The 20,052-nt window shown below is 44.5% G+C and overlaps 1 protein-coding gene across 2 annotated transcripts in view; it reads right to left on the bottom strand.

The window, feature by feature from the left end:
• Positions 1–20,052, bottom strand: part of ADGRB1 (adhesion G protein-coupled receptor B1) — a 201,995-nt gene that overhangs the window by 157,434 nt on the left and 24,509 nt on the right. For both annotated transcript variants that reach the window (XM_085298728.1, XM_085298729.1), the window contains exon 2: positions 3,448–3,606. In XM_085298728.1, the coding sequence (XP_085154854.1) occupies positions 3,448–3,606 (159 nt within the window). The remainder of the gene's footprint in view (positions 1–3,447; positions 3,607–20,052) is intronic.

Below are 20,052 nucleotides of genomic sequence, written 5' to 3'. Positions count from 1 at the left end.
TATCCAACAGATGGAGGAAATCTCCCCTGTCTGTACTGGAGAGGAAGATACCACTGGATTCTCTGCCTCTAGCAAGGAATAATCAGAGTTATAACAAACACCGAATGTTGTTCTTCAGATTATCTCTCAAGCTGAATGGAAGCCATCAAAAAAAGACTCCTCTGCTCAAGCAGGACTGTTGTTCCCAGAAAAAGTTACATTTCCACTTTGTCCCAGTTTTCTTTTGTGTTTCTCAGCTTCAGATTTTTCCTATGGAAAAAGTTTACCTGGCTCATGTGCCCTTGGGCTTGGGTGGGGATCTCAGGCTGAAAGACATAGAAGATGGTCAGCAAGCAGGAGATTCCATTGCATAGTGGAAAAGCCAGCTACTCAGAGCTCAAAAGCAGCTGGCACCTGCACAGTTATTCAGCTGTCTATGTGCACTGGTTTTAAACAGCACTGCAGTCTCCAGCCAGCACTTTCAGACTCAGCCTTGGCAGCCACATGTGGCTACATGTGTACTTCAGTGACCTTGCTGCAAGCAGTCACACCTCATGGAAAGGCTGAGAGCCGCCATGCCCACTGCTACATTCCAGGATATGCTAAAAGTCCACCTGGAGCAGGTCTGGAAGAGGAAGGATGGCAGCAGGAGGACAAGAAAAGTTAGATCCCTCTAACATCATTTTCTGTGGCAGAGCCAAATAAAACAACCAAATGAAATCTTCACATRTTTTCTGCAAGCATCCATCTGAGTAGCTCCAGGGATCTGAGTGGGAACACCTCAGTTTGTTCCTGCTGAGAATCCATCCACATATGAGACTAAGCCTTCTCCTTGTCTCAGGAGATCTAAATAAAGAAATAAAACACCCTGGCTAATTAGCCATCAATTTGAAACACTCAGACAGAAGCTAGCAAGGAGAAGCTAAAGTGAAGAGATGACTTTGCCCTTGTTTTGAAGGTGACGGTGGTGATTTCTGTCTTACTCTAACCTGACTTTCTTGGCCAGCAACTCAGATCTCAAGCTGTGCAATGGGCAAGTAACTGCTCACATCTTCCCTCAAATGCTTTCCAGCTTTCCATCATTAAAGCATCACAGCGGGCCTCAGGGGTTGGCCTAAAAAGAGGCACTTGAGAAAATTAACCAGAATTAACTTATTTTGAGTATTTTAGACGGATAAATTAATTTGTGATGCCTCACTCTGCRAATGTACTCTCTTTCCAAACTAAGGTCTTCCAGTTAGGTCAAGATCCTTTCTCCCCCAATAAGYTCAGCCAGACAAGCCCCACTTTAATTTGGAGCAGGAGTTGTCTGGGTAATAGAAGGAAGATAGGAACGCAAGTGAAATTTTTTACTGAATCAGAGCCCTGGGGCACAACCAGATTTTTCTACACTTAGGATCAGCTTTTCTGAGTGTTGCACTCCAGAAAAGACAAGTGATTAAATAGAAATTTGCCTGTTCTGCTCCATGCAATGAACAGAGCTAGAAGCACAACCTAGACTGCTAGTCTCAACACAGCCCTTCCTCACCCATTCTTGCAACAGAAACTTTGTGACAGCTGGCAGGAAGAAGTGCAAAGTTTTTCCCCCAGCGAGAGTAACCCCATGGGTCAGTGCAGGCTGGGTGGCAGCCCCACTGAAGAGGATCTTGAGGAAGAGGGTGTAAGACTGAATACAAACCAGGAGGGCACTCCTATGCAAACCAAACAAGCTGTGTACAGCAACACGTTGAGAAGAGCGTAATCAGAAGATCAAGGGAAGGTACTGGGCCCTCTGTTCAGTGCTGGTGAGGCTGTACCTGGAAAACCATGTCCAGCCTGGAGCACCCCAGCTCAAGAGGGCAAAGGAATAGAAGCAGGTCCTATGGAAGGTTATGAACATGATCAAGCCCTGGGACAGATGTCCTGGGAAGAGTTTGCTGGAGTGTCCCACCACCTCATTATCCAGCATAGGAGGGATCAGGCAAGTCTAAGGAGGTTTTCCGCTGGGGGTCCCATGTTCTCCCATGTCCCAAGAACAGCTGCACAGCCCCCTCTTCTTGCCACCAGTGCCATCTCCACTTCCTTCTCCTGGCAGAAGAGTGCATATCCACTGAAGTGCCCATGAAGACCAGCGTGACCCTTTCTCTGGGAGCCAGCTCCATCCAGGTGCCTTTATGTCCGATGGCTGGACCCTCCTTTCAAATCAAGAGACTTCCAGGTTCCTGCCCACACACACACATTCGCTTGTACACTCATGGCCCCAAGCTACAGCTGCATTAAGACTCCAAAGTTACCAACAAGTGTGGGAGATACCAGTTAAATTTCCCTAGTGTGGGCGAACCTCAGTAGGAGATTAGCAACTGTGAGTCAAGAAAATGAAATTCAATATACTAGAAAGTTTAATTTTAAAAAAAGCCTAATTGCAACAAGATTAAAATATATGGAAGTGGTAAAAAATGCATGAAATCGTTTTACCCCTTATTAGAGGAATTCATCTGCGTCCCTCTATTTGAACTTCCCCTTTATCAGGAGACACTTCCCTGCCTTTGAAGACAGTTAAGCTTTCCCTAGTTATTTGCCTAGTTGGAGGAATTATTCAAACATCTTTCACTGCAAATTTGCAGTAAAAAGAAGAGCATAATTATAATCAGCCATTCGCCTGCATTTGCTGGGCTGGGATTCTTCTGCTGTTGTTTTTCTCCATCCCCCGCTCTAGTTGGCTACTGTGAAAAAAGTGTTGAAAATGAAAGTGCTGCAGGTCATAAGCTTGACGCATTACTATCTCCCTGCTGACTGGCATTGACAATCTGTCCCCTGCCCTCTGGAGAAGAGGATCTGGAAAGCAGCTGCATTTCAGGAGGAGAGCAAAGCCTCTGCCAAAGAGTTTGCCTCTCCGAGGCCCTATGTTTTGTCCGGAGYTGTCTAACAGACAGCTCTGGCTCCACACCTTAGTGCAGTAGGCTGCAGTTTTGTAAAGGAAGAGGAAGCAACATTGCACTTGACTGGGAAGGTGAACGAAGCTGGAAAGAGACATAAGCAGCAAGATTAGCATCTCTCCTAGCTTCATGTTTTTTTTATCGGGAAGAGGCTCAAGAGGCCAAACATTAGAGAAATGCCTTCAAGGGATATATTTTACCATTGGTGGTAGGTTTTGCAGTAGAGTTTGAATACCTGGCGTAGGCAGTCCTGTAAATTAACCCCCTTCTGTAGAGTGAAGCTCTGAATCTGCATACGTGTGTGTTGCAACGCGTGTGTCAGCACGYGTGTGACCGCAAGACAGCCGGGAAGGGGCCATGCACAGCTGGCGTCGCACGCTCCCCAGGGCTCCCAGCTGCGGGCTGCCCCTCAGACACAGCCCTTCAGCAGCTTAGCTGTGTCTCTGAAGCCCCCTTCGTTATTTATGGTGCCAGGGCTGCAACGGCCACAGCTGCAGGCTCTGCCTGAGGTCAAAGTACTCGCGCGTGTGCTAGGGAACATGCCTCCACTTACTATTGCACGCTTTCCTATTGCACAGTCTTCCTTCTTCCAGGACTCCCTCGCAGGCAAGACCTTCGTTGGGAAGGGGCTTGCATGTGCGTATGCGGGTCTGCAGGCCTCCCCCGCAGTCCTTGGTACAGTCACCCCAAGCCGACCAAGGTTTCCAGCCACCTGAGCAAAATCCAGAAAAGCCCCATCAGCCGCGGTGTGGGGAGAGAGGAGAGAGCCCCGCACGCAGGAAGCAGAGGCAATGCCAGTCCTGTGGACCCTGTGATGCACCCGCTGCCATGCCCCAGACTGGGATGTCTTCGAATGTAGTAGGGCTAAACATCGCAGGTGAGCCTGAAGGGTCAAGATATGGGAGGAGAAGGGAACAGCATTGCCTTTTCATCGACCTCTCAACTTTTCCCAATCTCTGGCAGGGACTCTGCCTTCCTGAAAACCCAGCCCCACTACTAACTCATCCAAGTCTTGCTCTGCTTGCTATGGCAGGGAGCTTCCCTCCTCAGAGAAGACCTTCTCTCCATTTTGTGGCCTGYTCATCCTTAAACACCAGGAAACACTTGCACAAAGCACTTGAAGAAAAGACACATTCAGAATTAGCAAGGTTATGTCTCCTCCCTCTTCACTCCAGGCAATTGCATGTCACCATTTGTAGACAGCACAGGGGAGCTGGGAAGTGGTTGGGGTTTTACCACTCACTTCCCTCTTGAGCCCAAAATGGCCCTCCTTTTCCCCACACTGCACATACACCAGTGCTACCATCCACGGAGAGTCACTGCACCCCAGACAACTTTAGTGAAGGAGGGAGACAGGATCCACCTCAAGCACCCACAGGACTCTAATCTAGGAGCAACATGTTCACAAACTGCTTTCTGGCTCCTTTTTGCAGGCATGCTCAGTGCTGCTGTCAGCGACTCACAGCTTCCCCCCCCTCATACCACCGGCTATGACACTGCAAGCTGGTGGAGCCAGTGAGATCCTTGCTTCTGGAATGGTCCTATCACTTGCAGAAGGGAAATGTTGAGCCTCGGTAGCCTTTTCCACCTGACACCCTGCAAGGCTGCTGCCAAGAACCACTGGCCTCTGTGGGACATCAAATGCAGAATCKACTGCTAAGATCATCTGAACATGACCTGCCCAACATGGGCCAGAGCTAGAGCCATCAAAGGTGCATGTGCCTTCGTTTCAGCTGGCCCAGCCTCCTTTTATTGCTATTTATGGGAAGATGGAGATCATAGCTCCCCTCTGAGCTGTGGGACCCTCTACACTCTGCGCACCTGAGCCAGGAGACCAGTGTGTCTGAGAAAAAAGTGAATCCTTGAGCTATGAGTGAATAGCTCAAGTAGGCACCAGGTCAGAACATGAGTATCTGCCAGGACCCCCTTGCATGGGAATGGGYTCACTCAGTGCCCCAGATTAAGGACATGAGAAGCCAAGAAGTGATTCACTGCCTCAATCCTGAAGCCTGAGATAATTCCACTTGCCTATGGTTTGGACAGCCCTTCCCCAAGGACTCACTTGGTCCCCTGGTCTGGCAGATGGTCATACCAGGTTTTCCTTCTCCCAGTTTCACACATTCAGTACCTTCCCCATCCCTGTGCAGTGACATCATTTACACCCTTTTATCTCTTCCCAAACCCATGCAGGGACTGGTGTGTTCCTTACAAACCATTACTCACACACGAGTGAGTGCATGAGTGAGGATATTTCATCTTCCTCATCTTCGCACTGTAAGATGCTGCTCCCACTTCTCTGAGTCTTGGCATCACATGTGCTCTCACTGCATCCACAGTACACATGGGCCAGGCCCTCCAGTTTGGACTGGAGCAGACTCACTCCTCCATTTCAGTGAACTCCATATTGTGCTAGTCCTACAGAGATGGGTGAATTGTGCTCATCAGACTTTCACACCTCTGCTTTGACTTTCACCCTGAATTGTTTAATTTCATGGTTTGCTCTGCTGCTCCATGGAGTCCAGGAACTTCTTTCCACTGACTTGGCTGGACTTTAAAAGACTTTCTCCTGCCACACACAAACAGGGACCTTGTGCTTTTGCCAGCCTGGGTGTCCTCCGATCTTTCACTCTCAAGACAGAGACAGAGCGAGAATAAACATGTTCAGCATCAGACATGCTGCTGAATGCAGTGTAAGGTGCTTAAATAATGAGAATGAGATATTACCTGGGAAACAGGAAAGACTAAGGTGGAAACATGGTTGGCAAACATGCCAGCAAARTGGTCCAAGATCCTGGCAATGACAGGGTGGATGAGGCTGTTATTGGCATAAAATAAATGTTTGACCTTGAAGAGCAATGTCTTTCCCTGACTTTCTGCTGATTCCTTTTCTAAATGGCATGCAGAAACATTTAGACTTGTCTCTCCTGTCTCCTGATGGGAAACGGATTGTGTTTCAGTCACAGGAAAGGCCACTGGCTCAAGGGCAGGTATCCTGATGTCTTACTTGAGGTGATCAATAGAATATCTGTAACCAGATACATTTAAAAGCTAATAAGCTTTTTGTGCTTTTATCAATGATTTTCTTTACTTCCTCCCTCTCGGTCCCTTGCTGATTAGGAGTGAGCTTGGGGAATGCAGTAGGTAGATCTGCACAAACTATGGCTAGGCTTGTGCATAATATGTCTGGGATACTTTCTTCTTTTTCACTTTTRAAGGAAAGAGCATAATTGCTCCAGTGAATTAAAAAGTAACATTATATACTATTATTAAGCAAAACACAAATTATTTATCCAAACTGATAGCCTATCACGGGGTCCTCAGTTTAAGGATGGTTATTCAAAGAAGTGTGTATTTCATGATGTAATCTATTATGAAAACATTACAACCATAAGATTATATAGAAAGAAAGGCTGGGCTCAATGTTCCTGCTTGGTCTAATTCATTAATAGATGTTCCCCAGGCTCACACCAGGAACTGATGTGGAGATAGTGTAGGTTCCATCTCTGATTTCTCCATACTTTGTTCATCACCAGTAACCAGAGAAAGAGTCAATATAAGATAAAAAACACACAATCTTAAGCCTTTAACCAGAGCCAGATTTCTTTATGAGKTTGGGGACAGATAACTTTCTTCCTCTCCTTATTCCTCAGCTTCCATCYGATTTGTGAGTGCTAAAGAGAAGCTCAAGCAGAAGCACCAGAACACTCATTAAATCAACAAAGGCGTTTACAGCCAAGACAAAGGAATTCCCCTCTTTATGGCCATTTTTATTATCAGGTTGTCTCATGGTCTTGACAAATGAAATATTGCATGTTATTTATCCTCTTTATTGGCCTTCAGATAAACCTTTAGAAATTTCCCTTCTTTTCCTGGAACTAGTCATTTGGTRTTTCGAATGATTTGTCTTTTTTAGTGGTGCTGTAAACAATTGTTTAAAGCCTATTATATAAAGTTATACCCATCCCATCTTTGAAGGAGGAAAAAAAAAAAAAAGAAAGAAAGACCGTACAATGAGTTAAATATTCAGCTTTTCTGCCCATTCCACAGAAGCATGTGGCTGCTATAAAAGTATGGCCAGATAACTGCAAGTGTGGAGCAGCTGAGCTGTGCTAACGAGCTATACAAATGCTTTTAGCCCACTGCAGATGCCACAGAGGAGATACGGATGGGATTTTGCCACTTGAGTGGCTGGAGGCATGCCCTTTGCTCAGCTCAGCGGTGGTGACTGATAGGGCTGCAGCAGGGTGGATGGAGACCCACAACTCCAYGTCTTCCAGGAAATGTGGTTCACCATCTGGCTGCCCCACAACTTCACCACTCCTCTTCTCACTGTTCATTTCAAACATGTGCTTGAAAGAGGTCCCTGATGCTGAGAAATGAGTAACAAAGGTGAAACGCAGTGCAGAATCCCCCTGAAATCAAGGAGACCCTTTACAGATAGTCCCCTTTGCCCCTTTCATCAGCTCTCAGTCAACTGCTGTGCCCTATGGACTGATGAGGGTTGAGTAGTCATCTGTCCTTAATCCAGAGATGATGAGTCTGCTGCAACTGTTCTATGAAGGATTTTGCTTTTCARGGTGAAGGTCACATACCTCACCTATTTCCACGTGGCAAAGTTTGGCTCAACTGCAGCCTTACAGGCTTACAGAACTTTCTGCCCTTTATTTCTCTTGACTTGTGTAGCTATGGCTCATGCCTCTGACTCTGGAGGTTCCCATCACAACCAGTAGTTATCATCTCAGTCATGTAGCAGGGTTTGGCTTTTATTTTTTGAGAGCAGTCCTAGCCCCTTGCATGAGTTTTGTGAAGCCAACTATTGCAAGTGAAGCTGCTGATCGTGGGACTTTTCTCAATGCTGTGGAGGCTGTCATTCAGGGAGGCCTTTAATCCAGTTTCTAAAGAGCTTTTTGATCTTCTTCAGTCGGTTCTTATCATGATCACATACTAAAACAAATTACTTTTCATGCTAGGCTGACCCAATGCATTCTAATTCTACACAACTAAATGGAGAAACTTGCAAGATGGTCAGACTCAACTTTCAAGCTCATATTTGGCATTTCTTGTTTGGAATCTTAAGTGGAGATGCAAAAAGAACAAGTTTTTCCTACCACAAATTAACAGAGTGTGCTCCACATAAGCTTCTCGTCCAAACACCCTTGATCTTTGGGAAGATATGCATCCTGATCTGGAGTTTATCTTTGCAGCTGACAGCTGCAATGTGTCTCAGACGCCAGTCAGTCAGTCATGCCTTTTAATTTAACAGAAATGCCTTAAATTAGATGCTAGTGACAACAGCAAAAAGACTAAAGAATCAACACAAAACAGTCAATAGACTACAGCAAAAGGGTCTTTGCTGACACACTACATCCCATCTCCGATTTTGCTTTTTGGATTTAGCCTCCCACTGACCTCAGCTGCAGACACTTCTGGTTGGCAGCTCTCTCTCAAACTCAGCAGGCTAGGACATCTTGTGTCTGAAAAAACATGCTGAGATGACATAAAGCCATCACAGTTCTGTATGCTATGTCTGGAAATATTTATAGTGGACTTATCACTTCAGAATCATCAGCGGCTCTCAGCTGCATGAAAAAAAAAAGTTATTATTTCTTAAACAAGCAAGGAGGAAGGAAGCTAAGGAGAGATTAAGAGTGAGATTGTCTTACATCATCCAAAAGTTGCATGTCTTATTTAAACTTGTTATGCCATGGATAGAGAGAGAGGTTCCAGAGGGAGCATCTCCTTTCTTCTTGCACTGAGGAATAGCAAGGCTAAAAGGGAGTATTACAAAGTCAGCCTCCTCTTACACAAAGCAATGATCCTTCCCCAGAGATCCGCTTACTTAGTTTATTTCTTCTGTGGAAGTAAGAAAAAGTCTTTCAGGAAGATTTCCCTTCCTGATGCCCCATGTTCTGAAGAGCCTATAGCAGCACAAGTGAGTTGTTCCAGTGATTCATTCTTGTTCCTTTTAAAAATAAATCTCATATAATACTTTGCTGTCTTGCTGATTGTGCATGCTTACTCTAATATTGAACCTAAACTCCCAAATATCCTAAAATCTAGATCAGATTTCAGTTTATAACATCTCTATCTCATAACCCACTTTCCAGTAATTGCCATTATTATTCCTTCTTTCCCTAAAGTCCTTCAAGTTTCCCAAGTATTTAGCTTGGGTCATCAAGACTATSATCTCACAGTAAAGTTAATCATGCCTTACTGGTGCACTATTAAGTAGACCAAAGCTTTTACTTGTTTTTCCCAGTTGTTCTGCAATCAGATGAACCCTAGAAACTGAAATGATGAACAGACTCAAGTGGCAGATTAAAATGTGTGTCAATCTCTTTATTTTATTTAAAATATTGTTAGKAATATTAATATTACTATTGCTTTTGTTTCTTACTTTTGTTCCTGAATGTCCTTAGAATAAAATGCAGAAGACAATGAAGATAAAACAGGAACCTCAATCCTGGCTYGTTTGGCCCACAAAGGACATTTTGAGCATTGTGAAATCCGTAATTAGCAAGAATAATGCCATAGGGAATGTGGGAACATGGGTTCACATCAACATGTCTTATCACCCACTCCCCTCTGCCCCTCTCCTCTCCCCAGTTGTTACCAGCACTCAATGTATTTCCCATCCTGGAGGTATTTATGGAGCTGCCTGGCACAGTATGCACAAAGAGAGTTTTATGGTCTGCTTTATATGAGGAGTGGCCAAGGGTCAAAGTGAGTTATTCCACATCTTTTACATTGCACTGCTGTCCAAGAACTGTCAGGTGGCCTAAATAAAATCCATCCCTTCTGTACAACCTTCCTCTTTCAGATCCCAAAGCTTTTGATGAGCAATGTACAAACATGASACACTCCTGTTTACCTAATGAGAAGCAAAATGGAAAGGTTGGGGGATTAGTAMCCTTTTCTGCCCAGAATCCATGCTGTGTGTCATAAACTCTGTTAGGTTATTGGACTAAAGGCTAATCAAATTAAACGCATGGACCCAGCAAAGGTCAAAGGAATATGACTGGAAGAGAAATCCTAGTAACATTTTAAGTGAAAATGGACCATGTTGAACTAGCGACACATAAGACCATCAAAGAAGAAAGATCTACAGTATGAAGCCCACTAAGATGAATCAARGAAACACACTTTCTTGGGAATGCCTTGCAAATTAAGGGGATTTATTACCTAAACAATTGCATACAAATATTTATACAAATATTTATATTATATAATTATTTCACTCTCTAGTCTGAGCCCATTTGTGGAAACCAYTGGTAGACTTTAAGTTAGGCTAGCCAATGAGCAGGGTAGGGGAAATTCGTGAACGGTGCATCGAACTGTACAGCCAGGATCGGGCTATTCATGCTATGTGTGTGTTTACCTCTAACAAACCCTGCATTAACAACAGTTTTTCCTGCAGGTCAAGAGAAAGGACCCAGAGCACACAACTGTGCTGCTTTTGCTGTGTGGATCMAGCCAGTTGTTGAATGTGACAAGATATAATTGTGAACACCAAAATAGTCAGGAAAGATGATCAAAAGTATGTAACAGCTTYGGTGCAAGGAATAAGTGCATTAATTAAGACTCTCCTTTATGGAAAGCAGATGGAGTAGTGGAGAGAGAATGATAAAGATGTGATATAAGTTCATTAGTGGCCAGCAAAAGGCAACCAAACAATAACTGTTCACTGTCTTATCCAATATAGGAATTGAGGGGCATYGAATGAAATGAGTAGGAGGCAGGTGCAAAACCAATAAAGGACATAATTTTCCACACAGAGGACTGTTGAGCTGTACAATGATTTGTTACTGCATGTTAAAGGTGCCAAAATTCATATGAGTACAAAAAACAGCTGAGGAAATGCATAAAAGAGAAACCCATCAAGTGCTTTTGGTCAGCAATTCTTGCTCAGATAGTTGCTGGGCCGCAACTTGCTGAGGGCTGGAAGGATACTGCGGGTAATTGTCACCTTATGGTTGTCCTGTTACGATTTTCCCTGGTCAGCCACCACCATTAAGAGGATATTGGGCCAAAGACACCTGATCTGGGCAGCAGGATCAATTCTGGTATTTTTCCAGTTGGTCTACCACTTTCTGCTCTAATTTTATTACTATGACCCCCTTTCATGGATGTTTTCTCAGAGCACAGACAGCTCAAGGTCTGGCTGATTCCAGCCACCATTCAAGAAGATGCTCAGATCATTTCTGGGTGCACAACAAAAAGTGGTGTGATTTTCAAAGCTGCTGAGGGGCCAAAGCTGCCACTGATTTCCATAACATTTGCARGTGCTCACCATCTCTGTAAATGAAAGTAGCAAGGCCCAGAGAGAAACWCTGGGGACCAACCTGAGCCTACCCTTGCTCTGAAAATCACTTAAGAAAGATGGAAATGAGGTCACGGTGCTTAGCTTTCAAGGAAACCCAGCATAAAGCTGTGCTTACTGCATGAATCCCTGCAAATGAAACACCAGGGATAAAGAGGGATTATTTGTGAGGCTGTGGAAATAATGGGGGAGGTGGGTAGGGAAATGAGAAAGGGAATGTTTAGTCTGGAGCAGGAGATCAAACAAGACTGTGGCAAAGTCTTCCCCTAAGGAAGCCGTAGAGGCCTCATCACTTAACATCTCTCAAAGCAGAGCAGACAAAACATCAGAGAACAGACTTGTAAAGAAAAATCCACCATGCACCGCTGGGGAGGGATGAAATACTTTCCCACCCTGAACCTCTCTGATACTGTATAAATCACATCAGAGCTGAGTTCACATATAATTTGCTTCTTCAAGTTATTCCGGGCTTCTGTGCAAAGCACAGAGGGGATATATTAGCATAGACACACGTGTGCCTTTGTACGGTGAAAAATACATGAACACATTAAAACATAACTGTGTAGCCCAAGTGGATGGAAACCTTTCCTGATATGCACGTCACTATTATTGCCATTAAAAAGGAAATCAAAGAAAAACACTTGTGAAATTTTCTTTCATTTTCCATCTGCCCTGGCCTGACATGCCTTAGTTTCCCTGAAATTGTTTTTATTCATCTGTATAGAGCACTTTCCCAACCCTGAATAAAAACAGAAATGCAGTGACATGTTATAGCACTCAGAGCTTTGAAAGTCCCACACAGTTTGAGCTCATCTCCTGAACAATATCTCCAGCTGAAGGATTTCTACAGTCCCTAGAACTGCAGTATCTCAATCTTCCATGAGCTCCAACACATTTCGACTCACAGGACCCTGGTAAGATAGGGCTGTGCTACTATTGCCACTGCAAGGATGAGCACAGGGCAGGCCAGAAGAGCAAAGAGACTTGCCTCCCGGGGAGTCTGTTACATAGCACAGATGGGAGTTAAATTTTCTTAACTTAATTGAGTTAAGCATCTTGCAGGAGGACACAGAACAAACCAACCAGGAGAGTCCAGGTATCCCCTAGTCAGAAAAGTTTTGCCAAGGCTTTGCAAGCACTGTTTGTAGCTTGCAGCACCCCTGGCTCCACTGACGACTCCCAAGACAGAGCCATAACCAGGAGCTCTGGTGCAATGCTGAGGCGGGTGCCTTGGCAGTTATTAAATCAAATATTTAATGACATTTTGATGCACGCAGCCAAACCCTCTTCACACAGAGATGTCAGTGATAAGGGTTTTGCCTGGAAGGGGAATGAAGGCAGCTGAAAACCACATGAAAGCGCTCGGTGCATGTGCACCTCTGAGGAAGGCTGGCGAACAAGCAAGTTGTCAGCAGGCGTTTCTCCCTTCGGTGTCCCCTTCCTCCTGGAGCTGTCACTTGCATTCATCCTGTAATGGGAAGATGCTAATCCTGGCTGCCTTGCTGGGCAGAGGCTGCCTTTACCAGGTCATCTTTTGACACACTATTAGTGGGTTTAAGTTTTTTTTGTGTGTGTGTGTGTGTGATTTTGATTTTTCAAGAAGGAGAAGGCTCTGGGCTTCACTCTCTCTCTATTTTTTTTTTCTCTTATTAAGTCCTCATGTTAATAGAGAGGTGGGTAAAACTGTTAAGTCATGACTTTGGCAAGGTTAGAGCAAAACTCTGGGTGAGCCAAAAGTATGGTTAAATTCAGCTATGTCTCTGAGTAGTTAGGAATTAGAGCAGAGAAGAGCCTATCTGGAAGCCAAAGTTTGAGGCCAATAAGGACTTCAGGCTGAGGCAGCTCAGGAAGCTACCTTGCTGAAAAGAGATACTAGTAACTAATACAGCTGGAGAGACGTGTTCAAACTGAAATGTTTGGGACCAGAAATTGCACTGTACTAGGGAGCATTCAAGCCCTTCAGTGGGTCCCTAGTATTGTATCAGACTGACTAGTTTTAAAAACCTATGGTTGGATGGCTTGGGACAAGATGGCTGGGATAAGAGGTTGGCTAAAATGAAAATTTTGGTGTGTTGTATTGCTCAGACACTTCCCAGGCAGTCAGCAGCAATGTTATGAATTAATGTCCGGGACAGGCCTGAGAGTGGCAGGATCCAGTCCCATCTTTGACAAAATGACTGGAGAAAGCAACACTGAGCCATGTCTACACTTGCAACATCCAGGTTGAGTGATGGCACCAACATACCAGGGCCTGTCACGAATCTAAGGAACAGATCTGCCTTTTGCTCTGTTTTGCCAGACCTGTACATCCAATGAAGCAAAATAGAACAAAATAGATGGTAAGATGAAGTCTCTCCCTCCTCTCTCTAGTCCTCTTTTCTTCAGGAGAGTGTGATCCCTGACTATATTGCCTGGTATCTTTGYATGGCACCATACTGCAAACACGGCATCACCTGTAATCAGGCCAGTCCAGATGGGCATTTTCCCAGCACGCTGTCATGTGCAGCATTAGGCATTTGTGAAAGTACTCTGTGGAGTGGAAGAAAGCAGTCACAGACAGTCCTTGATCCTAAGAGCTTGCATTAGGCAGTGGCTAAAGGCTGCAGTGATTGGTAATACAGCATGAGAAAAATGAACATGTACAGACAGTGAAGAGGGGAAGAGTGGGTAAATTAACAGATATACAGAGATTCAGATAATTTTACAAATTATTGACCATGTTTAAATTCTAATTGTCATGTGTGTTAGCTATTTTCCTGTGAGAAAATGCAGATGAACATCCCTGAGCTACAGATTGTCTGCACAAATGGGTGGATTCCAGTGACTAGAACAAGGATGCAACTCCCTTGCCAGCACCTGCCTAGAAAATACATGGAAATTAATTAATAGGGGATTAGATGATGGAGACTGACAGAGGAAGATTTCTCTACATCCTACTTTTCTCTTTCTCACCATCAGTACACAGAGTACTCAGGAGTGGTTGAGTTATTTTTGATTAGTATGGACAAGGACTCACGATGGAGTATCAATACATTATGCAAAGTATTTTCCYCCAGGACTCCATGACACAGGAAAAGTGGTTAAATCCTCTTGGATAATCATATGAACACAACCTCAGCGACAGTGATCAGCCCTGCTACCCACTCTTCTCTACAGGATTGGTACCTGAAKTTCCCTAAAATGCCATGAAGCCCCTGTTCCTAGGAGCACAAAAGAAACATAGTGGGCAACTCCAAGAGATAGTTGCAGCTTTTGCAATACCCAGATCAATACCTGTTTGAATCTGGGACTGCTCAACAGTGTTTAGTCCAACCATTTCTCTCTCTGTAGCTGTTCAGGTCTCACTTCCGATAAGTACAGTCCAATGACTCCTCTAGAAATATTGACTATAGGAGCAGCAATTTTCACTTAACACAAAGCAAACAACAACTACTAATTTTATCTATTAATTTCAAGTGACTCTTGTTTGAGGAGTTGTTTTCTATGTTTTTCCTCTGTTGTTGGCCAGGATGGTCTGTGATTGCCAAAAGGAGAATGCTGGGTGCGGCACAAATCCACACTTCTTGTATTTGGAGGGTCCTCAAGTTTCTCAGCCCCAGCACATCTTTGAGCTCATCAGTACGAGTCAAGAGCAACATCTACTGGCTGAGATATTTAGTAAGGCAGTAGTAGATCTGACAGTACCAATGAACWTCACAGACTACAACACATCTCTGAGGTATTTTTAGCTAGCACGCAAATACAAGGGTTAGCACTAGTGCTTCTCATCTATGGAAACTGTCTCCAGACCACATACCTCAGCTCTGCACACCATGGACCTTGCTCAGCTTTGTTACTCAATGTGAAATTTGTGGTTCAAGACCGTTGTGTCCTGGATAGCACATCCTGACAGTGAGTAATTATCTGTGTTTGTATTCCCATGTCTTCATATGAYAGTGCTCCTTGCACTGTCAGTAAACTGTGTAAGCAGCCTGAGGGTGAACAGCAGTCCATCTATTGCCCCCAAAACTGCTAGAAAATTCCAGTGGAGACATTCAGGTGGTCTAACTTTAGACATCTAAATTAAAGTATTTAAATTTGGAGTCTGGGCCTGTTGGTGTATGTGCTGATGCAGGGGTGAGAAGTAAGTCATGTGTGGGTGTGTTTCGAGGTGAGGACTTAGCATAACGAATGATAACTGCAAAGGTGGAGCATGGGAGAAGACAGAGGGAATGGGCTGAGCTTCACCCTCTAAAACATGCTGTCTAGATGTGTTAAATTCAACATTGTTAGCAGCTCTTCGCTTCTACCTCACCCTTGCCCTCTCTCTTCACAGTCCTTCTCAAAAGTTATTTCTTCGCTCCAGCAGCCATGCCCTGAATTATAGTCAACAAAAAAGAAATGAAACCATAAACTAATTCCAAAACATCCAGCTCTCAKCTCATAAAAGAGGCAGATTCAGACAATCCCCCATAGGCATAACTATGCAAGTCCCATTTTGTTGGAAGAATCAGTTTGAGAAAATCTGAAGCATCCTTTACAGGAAAGTTAGCCAAAGTTTTCCAGGAAGTTGCCTCTGGCTGCCCATTTCTCCTGCATCAATGCTCCAGCTGCCTAGGAGGGGAGGTTATGTCCCCACTGCAAAAATGAGACAGATGAAGAATTGGTTGACCAGCCCTAAATTTTGCTTCTCACATGAGAGTTCAGTGACTGTGATAGGACTCTCTGCCAAAGTGGGGTCGTCTTGCACCTGCAGTCCTTCCTCCAAGGCCATGAGAACACACAATTACTAAGTGGAAAAAGTCATCATGTGGTGTGTTGTTATGCAGGCTGCATTGGGAGAAGAAGAATTGGATTAGGAAAAAGATATTTGAGAAAAGAAATGAAGTTTAGGGAATCCAAACTCTGATGCTCAATGGGAAGCGAGGATGTGAGAATGTGGGAGTGTCTTTAAATGAGAGAGGAATCAGTGAAGCCACACCTAAAACTCRAAGTAGAAAAGACTGGGAGTTCATCTTTTTAAGCTGGCTGAGTGTAAAGCTCATTAGTAACAGGTATAACTTACGCCTCTATCCTCCGCAGCCTGGAGGGCAGAGCCATTTGGGCATTGATGGGTGGATAAAGCTCTAAGGAACTCCGAATCAATTACACATAAAATACAATTTCCTATCCTCAGGAGAGCCACTTCTGCCTGCACAGCAAGATTTAAAGGCAAGAAAGAACTAAGCAGTTTGATCTATATATTCTGAACTCACTGCAAGATAACACACAATTCCTCAAAACACTACCAGAGTGGGTAGCATCTCACCGAGTTTTAGACCTCTAGATTGCAAATGTTTCCATCTAAGCAAGTTGTCAGAAATTCCCTCCATAGCCAATGGAGTGAAATAAGCACTTTTATTATGTAGGTCACTGTTTCAGTTATCTGTTTCACCACTTTGCTAGGGCAAGATGAGGCTCACCCTAGAAATGCCTATGTCTCTCCTTCAGAAAGAGATCAGATGACCATCTTAGACATGGACAATGCCATTTGGTCAGAGGAACTGTGCTCTCAGAATCTGAGTTCCTGAGAGATGAGGGAGATGGAGAGAAGCAGAAATGTTTAAAATGAGCAGAGTGGGCAAACCAAAAGTGGATAGCGACGAGAGAGRAAAAATAAGCCTGTCTGCTGAAGGCAGGGGGTGAAGTTGCTSTGTATAGATGTCTTGCCTGCTGATCCACAGCCACAACCAGCTGTCCATTTGGTAGGATGACTTTCAGGACATTGTGTCCAGATGTTCCTTGCAGAGAAGATTGAAACCAGGAGCTCTGAGGTCTGCAGGGAGTTGTGCTCTTTGACATGGTAGAGGACAGCTGCATCATAGGACTGTAAGCCAACAGAGCAAGATATCTGGTTAGTCCTGCTAGAAGGTTGATGTATGATTTCAGAGGAGTCATCTCCTCCCTGTCTCTATTCCTTATCATAGCAGGGGTCTGTGATTACTATGGGAAATATGATGCTTTATGAGGATGTGGAGAGTGGGAGAAGAAAGGCAAATTTTGCTCATTGTCACCATGATCTGTGGACATAGATAGCCTCTCCTTGCAATGATGTTGGCTTGAAAGCAACTCTGTGTATTTTACTCAGCCCAGTGAAACTCAAGCCCCATCAGATCCCTCTGTCCCAAACTGCAGCCAGAAAAGCACCAAGCTGATTTCTTTGGAGAGGTATGGTACCTGCCAACATAATCATGTGGCACAAAGTAATGTTCATCTCCTACTTGTTTTTGGTCCATAGGTGGTGGCACAGATGAGTCCTTGTTGGTCCATTTTAGACTCACAGCATCTCATGGGGAGGGCAGGCAGGTTGTCACAGGAAAATGTCTCACCCAGCTCTTGGAAGAGAAGGGAAGGTCACAGACACCTTGGGTCTCCCTTCTTTCTTTACCAGACTGCAAGCTACTGGTTGCAGCAAATGGTACATAGGAGGCTTCTAGGACAAGCAACTCCTCATGCACAGGAAGATGGAGTGTCTTCACRTCTAAGAGAAAAGATTATTCTGAGCTGCAGAAGCACTGGGGTCTAAATACAGCTCCCAGCTGGCCCCTGTTTCTATCTAATAGGCTGAATCAAAATGCTRCATCTAAACCAACGGAATGGTTGAGGTTTTCTGATCCCTGGCTGAGCAGGCACATGAGGATATGTGCAGATAATGCATGAGCAGAGGCCAAATAAAGAACAAAACATAAACTCAAGACAGGAAAGGCACTAACCTAAGGGGAAAGGTTGGGCTCTTGTGTCTCCTTGAATAATGCAAGAGCAAAAATATTCTGTTACCAGCCTAGGGAACAGACAATTAAAACACTACTTGAAGCAAATGTCTCCTGACTCTGGCTCAGAATTTCAATTAGTCTGGAAAGTCTTATTGCACTTAAGTATAGGTTAGTGACATTTCAGGGAGGAGAGATTGATTGGGAGTCGGGTTACAGCTCAACCAGCAGGGATCATGTCTAGGGGCCTGTCCTTAAAAACAATGTGTGATCTCCRCGTGGCATTTTCCTTGTTTAGCTCTTTATGTCTTCTTTGAGAATTAATAATCCTAGTAGCCAGAGCTCTGTCCCTTCCTTTCAAACACTGCCTTATTCCATTTCTCCCTTTTCTCCAATCCCATCTTTTCTGTTTCCTTTCTTTTTTTCTGTTCTCTTTAAGCATCTTCAGGCATCCAAACAGTATTTCCTGTGGTTTTTCCCTTCCTCCTAAATTTACTGACCTTTTCTTAACTCAAGATTTAGGCTTTGACTTCCAGAAGACTATTTTCTTACCTGCTCACCACCTTTGCAGGGACAGGCAAAGAAGAGAGCCATTTTGCAGCAATATCGCAACAATGCCAAACAAATTACACCTGCAGGTGAGAACAACCTCTCTCCACCTGTTACTGAGTGCCAAGAAAAGCAGGAAAATACTCCCAACTAGCCCAAGAAATATATGAAATACTGATAGGTAACAAGGACGCACCAGGGGAAGCCTCATAGCTGGTAAGCCCAGACAGGACAGGACATCATAGAATCATATCCATTTGGGTAGAAAATCTTTGATGGATTTTTCATCTCTGAATTTGCTGAATCAATTTCTGGACCCACGTGCTGATTCTGTCCTGGATCAAGGAGTTCCACAGCTTAATTATGCACCACCTTGGGCTTGCCTGCAAGTCCAAAAGCCCTTCTGAGATGCAGAATATGCCAGTTCAGCACTACACTAAGCTCTCTACATGACTTATAGCTGGATTGAAGGCAGATTTCAAAGGCAAATCTTCTACAAAGACTGTTTTAATTGCATCCATTTCTGCTGTCACTGTGGAGCCAGCACCAACACGTGCTAGATCTGCTGGGGCAGAGAGGCAACAGCCATGGAAGCTCTGCACGGCTGGGTGTTCCTGGGTGTGCAGGGTTAACTGCCATCTGTGAATAGGTCCTGTTACACAGAGAGCCATATAGGATCCATGAAGGCTCTCTTAGCTTTCTAAAACTGTAATTTACTCTCTACTGCCTCTAAAGATGCTCTTGCATATATATAGATATGTATACACATCCATGTGTATGTCAGGAGAATACCGTTTACAGTGTGAAGATGCTCTTCTTCCTCCTTCACTTTCTTCCCAGTACAGAACCAAACCCTCTYAGACAAAATTGTCTCATTCCAGTCTCTCAGAACTGTTGTCTGTGGGGCATAGACTTGGCCCAGAAGAGAGGTTATAGTTTTAGACAGAAGCACTCCTCTTAAGAAGCAAACTCTGGCTGCAGCATGCTRAGCTTCATCCAGTCTTTTCAGTTATGGCCCCAAACTCTGCTTGTATGGGGATTGCAGGTCCCTCCCACCCACTCTTCCCTGGAGGAGGGAGCTGCATGAGCTCCTCTCCCCTGAGACATAGCCAGATTGTACATGAAAGGCTTAGCAGAAGCCTTTCAAAAAATCCCATCGCTGCATTTGGGAATGGACCTAATTGTGCTGAAGGATATTTCCCAAAGATGGTCTTCCTGGGCTCTATGGGAAATCTCTGCAAATATAGGCTAGATTAGAGGTGAGCTCCATTTGGAAGAACAGGAGAAACACATGCGTTTTTGCCAAACAACGTTCTCTTCTCCCCTGGTCAACCCTGGAAAAGGWTTCACCATCAGAGAAATCTCTGATGTCATCACTCATCCTTTCCCAGTGCTATCATCCCATGATCCAGGCTGAATTCCTGCCTCTCTCCTACAAAAYCTCCCTCTACTTAGTTCTTACCTTTTCCCCTGCCACCTCTGCCTTCCAGCAACCCCCTTATCCCCAGCAAGGGACCACTGACACTGCTCACACAGGGCACAAACCATAGAGCCACTTACT

This window comes from Rhea americana, unplaced genomic scaffold, assembly GCF_003343005.1.
Source record: "Rhea americana isolate MKP2758 unplaced genomic scaffold, rheAme1 scaffold_140, whole genome shotgun sequence".
Taxonomy (NCBI): Eukaryota; Metazoa; Chordata; class Aves; order Rheiformes; family Rheidae; genus Rhea; species Rhea americana.
The sequence above is the reverse complement of the archived record's forward strand: the minus strand, read 5'-3'. Positions and strand labels throughout refer to the sequence as shown.